Source organism: Pterocles gutturalis, unplaced genomic scaffold (assembly GCF_000699245.1).
Source record: "Pterocles gutturalis isolate BGI_N339 unplaced genomic scaffold, ASM69924v1 scaffold50737, whole genome shotgun sequence".
NCBI lineage: Eukaryota > Metazoa > Chordata > Aves > Pterocliformes > Pteroclidae > Pterocles > Pterocles gutturalis.
This window is the reverse complement of record NW_010112156.1, coordinates 10,593-18,699: the sequence shown is the minus strand read 5'-3', so window position 1 is coordinate 18,699 and position 8,107 is coordinate 10,593. Positions and strand designations below refer to the sequence as shown.

Sequence of the window (8,107 nt, the reverse complement as noted above, 5' to 3'; positions counted from 1 at the left end):
CTGAGCCTGCTTCCAGCTTAGCTGGCGGCATCCCCCACAAGTCCTAGTGATGCTGGGCCCAGGAGAGGACCAATGGATTAAAAGGTGAACCTTACGGTACAGGCAACCTGTGCACATCACTGCTTCTGTCCTACAGTCAAGACAGGAGCCCACACAACTCCCCACCAGACAGACAGGCTCTTTCTCATCACCAGCACACGGCAGTGAAAAGCACTTTGTTGTCTGCAACTGCCTTTTCAGCCAGGAGAAAAGCACAGCTTTTTTCCTCTAGGTTTTAAAAGTCCATCTGATTTGCAGTGTCTGACTTTTCTCCTGCCTATGGAAGTGGATCAAATGAACCTTGATCCAATCGTACACAGCCTCACCCTTAGTGCTTGGTTTTGATGGCAGTTCTGCTCCTATACGCTGAGGATGGCTCTTATTCTCTAGAAATGGAGACTTGTCTCTTACAGTTACAGGGAACAGATCCTTCAAGGCAACACGCTGCTACAGAGCTCTCAGAATCCTAACGTACAGCCATAGGGTCGGATAGCTGTGCTAACTAGCGTTGCTTAATTGAAGCCAATAAAGATGTGTCAGGTTGCACTCTGGGCATCTGACTGCAGGGGTACGCTGCTCAGGCAGGGCCAGGGAGGGGCTGCAAGCATCACCTGCATCTGGGACCAGTCTGTGCTCTTGTTAAGTAAACTCCTGCCAGCTTCCACTGAGACCTTGTGCAGGTAAAAAGCGATTGCTGAAAAGATCCCTTGGCTCCCTGTTTCGCCTCCACACCCTCGCACAGGCACACGACTCAGACTGGTAAACACGACAGCACCAGTCACCAAACACAAAACCCAATGACAGAGTGTTTAAACACAGCTCACCTAACTATGAAGCTGTAACAAGGCATTTACAGGGGAAACTGTTGTCATTTTCAATACACAGGGGAACTGCTGACTCCAAAGTACAGAATTTAACTCTCAAGATGATGGGGAACGAATTTATTCCCTATGAGTATTTACCCTTTAAATACACTATTTCAGAGAGCCAGTTATGTAAAAAATTTACAGAAAAGGTTGTTCAATGTTTACTCTGAGTGAACTAAAACATCGCTCTTACCAGCCAAAAGTGCTTTAAAAAGCATCATCCTCTACAGATCATGTTGCCGGAAATGGAACTGGGGTTCTGTCTGAAGCACTTCTGTGAACATTTACTCCATAGCAGAACAAACTTTTTGCAGCTGTCTCTGAGATTCATTAGATCTTTTTTTTCACCACTTGTAGTTTCTCAAATGATTTTTTTCTGGTGGATAAACGTTTTGTGTTTTTATTGTGCAAAACCTGCTCACAAAAAAATCTTAAATTGACAGCATAGGTACAACGAATTTGATTTTCAGAGTAGAAGTGAACTGAGATAAGAAAAAAAGGAAAAAAAAAAAGCTATCTGATTAATGTAACAATCAAAACTCACCAACCAGAGCCAGTTTTGATCAGATAATCATAGTGAAGGCCTACAGATAAGAATTATGCACCAAATAATTTCATGTCAGGAATCAACTACCATAATTTACTCTTTGATTATTTGCAAGTATGTTCTAGCATAGGTGTCAAGTCACTTAGCCGTGTCACTGAGTGTGATACTCTCATACTCTTAGCCTGCTGGGTTTCCATAGTGGCATGAAAGAAGTCTTTGCTTTTGAGATAGCAGTAACGTGTTCTGTGCTCTTCAGACCAAGGGCACTGACATAAGCTGAATTACGAAGAATATGTTAATGAAAATGAATACATACACACATGTAGTCAGTGACATGTCATACCAAGGAAATATATGTCTAAGCTGGATTATCTAAGGTTCTTAAAATGTCACATTTGTTTTTCTTACTTGCTGCACTACTCAATGACCTAAGGAAGAAAGCTTAGCTTTAAAGTGAATAACAGTATATTTCTCATCTCCCTCCCCATTAGTCACCATAAGAACGGAGACAAAAATTAACAGCTACTGCTGTTTCCAAAATCTTGTACAAAAATACATCAATATGTCCTTCTGGCAGTCTCAAACATCTTGAAGAGTCTTCTGTAAATTCCTCTTTCATCTCTCGACTTCATCAGAAACAGTCAGTCCTTACTGGTAAGACTTCATGTCTTAGTCAAATTCGGAGACAAATGAAGTTCATAATCTCTTTCCTTGGAACTGCTATTCGGAATCCATTCCAATTCCATCCTCGTTGTTTGGATTTCTTTACATTTCTTTCTTTTTTGTCCAAAGGAAATGCATTGGTAGTGCAAACAAAAAGTAGACATCATGAAACCTCCCCCCACAAAAAAAACAGCAAGTGATCACCTCAGCATTTTGAAAGGGTCTCCTGAGATGTTATCTGCATGCGCAGGATTCCACTGTCATGTTGGGGTACACCTTAAGAACCACATTTTTATTTTCATCGAAGAATAAAATGCTAAGAGAAGACATTTTGTCAGGAACGCAGCAAGGCTCGGGAATGCCCGGGACAACCCCGACGGCTCTCACTATACTCTGGATGGTGGCATGGTTGGAAGGCTTCAAAGCCTGAAAGAGAAAGATAAAGCACAAAATGTAACCGCACCCATGTTAGAATGGACGCATATGCTCTAGAATAAAACTTATCTCTTGAAGGGCCCAGCGGAGACGCAATAGCTGACCAGCTGTAACATACGTCTACTGCTTGACCCTTTCCAGTTGCCCCCACAGGTGCCCTGGGCCAGCAGCAAGGAATGTGCATCTGGCCTGGTTCTTTTGGCCACTGGATTGCCCCCGTTGCTCCACCGCTTTGGGCTAGACCGTCCTGCTGGGAAGAGGGCTGTGGGCTCTCTGACGGACGTGCCCTCCCAGGAGAACGCCCGGGCAGCAGACCTTGCAGCAAGGCGCACGTACAGGTCAACGTCATCTCTTCTGAGTGAATCAGGTTACATGTGGTCTGCAATTTAGTCTTAAAACTTGCATGCCTGGGAGTGAGGCAGCCAAAGTGCTGGCAGGCTGAGTCATTAGGGGAGCAAAATAAACATAACTCGTAGGCTGGGAAGTTTGAATAGTGGAACGCGAGCGTGCCAGGAAAAACAAAAGCGGATAAAATGTGTACAGATGGGAGATCGGAAGTATTTTACACCACGATGCCAATTGTTCCAGTTTGCTCTCGTGCAAGGTTAGATGGTTTTGCTCATTCTTACAAGCCAAATCACTTCTCATCTGTGATATACATCACCAGTGACACTGCTGAATAACTAACCTCCCAAATCCCATGTCAGTTGTTCCTCATGTTAAGGTGACACTTTGCTCCAAGGGACGTTTCCTGGATTTACAGTCATGTAAACAGAAACACATTTTGGCTTGATATGAACAAAAAGTGCGGCTGACCAGTGAAATAACTCTATTTGTTAAAAAAACCCAGCATATATTAATACACTAATAAAAATTAAAAATTGATATATTAATAGACATGAAAAATGAATGTATTAAATTTCTCCTCTGAGCCCCCAAACCCGTCCAAGTATCTACATGAAAGATAGGCGAGCATGAAAAATGCAGAGGATGCAGTTTTTAGACAAAGACTTTGGGTTTTGTTAAAGAGTGAAATTTTGACAATGCTTTTTAGAGCTCTTCTTACACGTAGAACCTGGGAGTCATGTAGTTAAATATGCTCAGTCAGGTGAAATACATGGAACAAGATCATCTGGGACAAATTTGCAATTTGCAGTTTTGCTGAGATGACAGATGATTTGTTTTTGGAAAAATCAGTCTTAAGGGTTAGATATCTTAACTGCTTGAGGTGTCCTAATGACCTTGCATGCAAAAAGCGCAGAAATAATGGTGAGATTCTGGCTCATTCTGTCATTTGTGTAGCAGTTTAGTACGTTTAGGAGTAGCTGCTTCAAATTCTGCTGGCAGTACACACGGCTGTCTAACCTGTCCCTCCTTACGGCAACATAGCTCATGACTAATGCCAACGGTATTTTTCTTCTGTCTCATGAAGACAACCATTCCTTGAGTTCCAACAGAAATTAATCAGAAAGGACTTCTTCCATATCACGTTGCTGAAACCAGTCTCAAGAGAGACCTGGAACCATTTGACACAAAACTGAAAATAATTCACTGGGGAGCATTCAGCTATTCTTTATGTACCCATTAGACATAATTTGAATGTTTTTTCTTCTTCTAATGAGGAGCCTATTTTGCATGCAGGGAGACTGAGCACCAAATGGTGTGCACATCTCCTGCTTCTTTTTATCCTCTGAGAGACTCGGAATTTTCTCAGATGTACTTAGGGCCCCAGCTCATTTTAAACACAGACATTATATACAGACCCTGATCTTTTGCCCCTGTTGCGGCTTAAGTTTACTATCATTGCTTATCAGAAGAATGAGACACACATCTGTTGTGATACTCTGTTTAAAATACAAATGCAAAGCTTGCTGCATCATCCTCTTAACGGCTGTAGGTTTCCCAACACGGTTACAAAGACATTACTCTCAATCTAAGTAGCTGATGTCAAGACAGACATTTCTATTTGTTTGTTTGATTTTAATTCAAGGGTACCTATACTCCGCAGCAGTATTTTACAGGGATTGATAAAATGTCTTACATTAGTATACAATTGAACTTTATGTAATATATTTCTGCCTGCAAAAGAAACTGAAAGCTCCAGTAGCATCCAGGCTTGTTTCCTCACTCAGCTGCAGTGCAGCATTCTCCACAAAAATAACTGGGAGCCAAATAGATGCCCTAAGCCTGCTGATCAGACGTCAAAAGGTAAAACATCTACTGAGACGCTCTCTCCCACTGCCGAGGGTACTGGAATTAAAACCGGGTCTCAGAATATGCTGCGTTAAGATCTCATTGGAAATCCTTTGCTTCAGATGTGGAATCTGTACCACTAAAAACACTACAACACTGAATGGTACAGAGCCGATTTCAAGAATTGTCTTGGGTATCAGTGGGAATAGCCTGGATACATTCTGTCATTGCCCGATAAAAGAATTATCTCTACATCATACAGGTATCTTCCAATACAGAACATCCTCCATACTGACTTGAAGTCTGTCTTGAATAGACAGTCCCTGGCCCTTAAGACGCAGTCTTGAAGATAACTGGCTTTGGCATAACTCTGCTTCTGCCAGCGAGGAATTTAACTGTCACTGGAGTAAAATCTGAAGGCGCGTGCTTCTCAGAAAACCAAAATTCACCTCAGAGTACTGACCTGGCACAGTGCCCTGCACAAGGTGGGTGAGTTAGGTCCCTGCCTCGGGGCACCTCTGCTCTGTCCAGCACACGCTAATGCAAAGCAGGCAGAGATTTTCTTCCAGGAGGGGAGCAGCAGGGGAGGCCAAGAGGAGCAGCAGGAGGCAGAAATGCTGAGCTGACTCCAGACTGTCAAATCTGTGACTGAATCCAGCTCTTCTGGTTTAACAAAAATCAGAGCAACACTCTTTTATGGTTGGGATGAAGTTTTTATAACTAAAGCTGCAACTGGAAATGCTAGCCCAGTCTACTTAAGCAGAGGGATACAACAGAAATTTTTGTAATTTATGTGTCCTTGAAGTTAGAATGGAGGAAGTCTAGGTCCAGCACTTTTAAAATTTCTAACCTGTATGCTGAATTACTGGTTTGAAATAGCATGGTTCCCATCAACAATAAATGAAAAGCCCCAACGCGATTCATTCGAAGGTAATGACTCTATCTCTTCCTATTCCCTTTCATTTTCAACTTTGATCCAAAACCTGAAAGCCTGTCATTGCTGTCTGAGGTACTCAGGTAAATCATCTCCTTCAAGCACAGACTCCTGCCTTCCTCGGCTTGCTTTCTCTGGGCTCCACCACCCTTGGTACGTTTCTCCCCCTGTCATTTTCACAGGGTGACTCCTTTATGTCCCTAAGCCACTGAAATTCCACATGAATTCTGGAACTAACTGCCAAGGCTTCACTGTGGCAGGGGTAAGGACTCGAAGGTGAGGATGCAGTGAGACCAAAAGCCCTTTCTTTATTGAAAACTCCTGTAGGCATTATTTGTCTGTACCCCTCATTTTAGGCCAGCCTTAAATACTGCCTCCTGCTTGCAGGTTTTGGTAGGCTCCAGTGGGGCACATGCTGCTAAAAATGACATCGTACATTTGATTTCCAGGAGTTGAGCTCATCCACCTAACTCATGGGGCTACAAGCACATCTCCCCTCTTGCTACTCACATGCAACAATCTTCATAAAAAACAGAGGTTATTTCAGGAGACAGCTGGCCATGATCTATTGCTTTTGGATCCACTTCGTCTGTCATAGAAGTGATTTGCTTGACTCTTCTGCTTACACCTCGAGCACCCAGCCACTCCTGTAGCTTCAAGAGTTTCTCTGTCATCGTGACAGTAACGCCTCCTGAGGCACACGTTTTTCCTAGAGCACGCTCTGTTCACTGACCCCAGTGCGGGTCCGGCACCAGAGGCTCCTTTGCAGCATAACAGCTACTGTCTAATAAGCAATTTTCTGGGCCTGGCTGGTATTATGTTTATTAAACAGGTTAATAACAAGTTCACACATTATTAGCACTACCCAGGAAATGTTTTATGGCAATTTGGGTTCTGGGAAAACTAATACCATATATTTTTTAAATTGTCTTTACAAGCCTGTCTTTTTACTAGCTTTTCTAACCGCTACTCCTTGCAGTATAAGACAAAGGATGTAACTTATTTACTATATCCCAACGTGTAACAGGTGACCAGCTGCCTTTAACTGACAGAGGAGAGAAAATGCAGTTTACAGTAACACATGGTGCAAAAGAATCAATAAAGACTGTACCTTTGGAATTGGGAATTGGCATTCTCCTGAGCAGTAATAGGCATCAAAAGATTTTGGGGAAATAATCCACTCGCTCCAGCCAATGTCCGCAAAATCCACTTTGAGATAGCGCCGGGCACAATACCTTGGTTCGTTCCACTGCTTCCTCCTTGCTTTCTTCAGCGTTTGCTCATCAAACTGCAGAGTCTGGCTCTTCTGGTGATGGTTCTTCCTCTGCTTTTTCTTACTCTTTGCCCTCTCTGCTAACCGTGGTTGGAAGCTGTTGTAGGGTTTCCTGTCTTCCCATCTCTCATCCTCATTGTACTGGTACTCGGCTCCTGGAAGCTCATTATTCTGCAACGGCAACAGGATATTTGTGGAGCGTTTTCGCCGCCGCTTCCCAAGGCTGCTCTTCACGTGGTTTTCTGGCCTGGGAAAGGCCCTTGACAGAGGATTACGGTGGCCCTGCAAACTAGAGACAACACTCTCTGCCTCTGAAATAGCAGAATCATTGGCGTAAATCAGAATGTAGGGTTCATAGGGAGGTGGTACCCTTTTCCAGGGGTGATGGCTGGTCAGATCCATTTTGATGCTGATCAGGAGCTCATTGTTTTGTTTTGCTTCATGGAGGAGCTGAGTGATATCCTTCCACTGCCAGGAAAGGACATCCTGGTAAGCAGTGGAGACATTTATTAGCAAATGTCCCAGGCTCCGAGACTGGTTCCCAACAGAAGGAAAGGTCCAAACTGAAAGATGTATTTGAGTTTCAGGTTTCCTGTGCCTGTGATGGGAGCACCCTCTGGGTTGGGAACAGTTCCACCCAGCGTCCTGCAGATCACCAATATAAAAATACACCGAAGCTGACAAGATATTTTCAGACTTGGTGAGTGATGTCAAGTTAAAAATGTACATCTCCTTGCTTTCAGGGCTCCCTAGGAGAATAAATATTTAGATAAGAATACGGGCATTTCAAAATATTATAGAAAACAAAAGGATTGAGTTCATTGCTTGCTAGGTTATACATTAAGTTCATGGGAAACTTTCACCCAGTGCTGTGGGAACAGGTTTAGGCCACTATTCACAATAATTACCAAGCTGGTACACTGGTGACTGTAAATCACACTTTCAGCCTTGTTTCCTTGTAATACCCATCTCCATCCAGAAGTACTCATACATTCACTACTACTCCTCTGACTTCAGGAAACAAGCTAGGTCACAGGAACACAGCTTGATAACAGATGCCCTAACGACTGTGTCTATCATCCAGACATTTGAGCGATGCCATGGGAAGATTTTGCTCTTTTGTCTTCCTCTTTTTGTAACATTTCCAACCCCCTCCC

General features: G+C 43.2%; 1 protein-coding gene across 1 annotated transcript; it reads right to left on the bottom strand.

Moving 5' to 3' along the window:
• Positions 1-2,241: 2,241 nt before the first annotated feature.
• On the bottom strand, positions 2,242-7,695 carry BMP3 (bone morphogenetic protein 3). The gene is made up of 2 exons (XM_010073930.1): positions 6,789-7,695; positions 2,242-2,541 (listed from the first exon to the last, which is right to left on the bottom strand). Exons 1-2 carry the CDS (start codon positions 7,677-7,679, stop codon positions 2,350-2,352), a joined length of 1,083 nt encoding a protein of 360 aa, XP_010072232.1. The 5' UTR covers positions 7,680-7,695; the 3' UTR covers positions 2,242-2,349.
• Positions 7,696-8,107: the final 412 nt, after the last annotated feature.

Coding starts and splice junctions, on each gene's coding strand:
- BMP3 (XM_010073930.1), bottom strand. CDS start 7,679: ATGTACATTTTTAACTTGACATCACTCACCAAGTCTGAAAATATCTTG. Junction 2,542..6,788: donor GCCAATTCCCAATTCCAAAG/GTACAGTCTTTA, acceptor TTTCTCTTTCAG/GCTTTGAAGCCTTCCAACCA.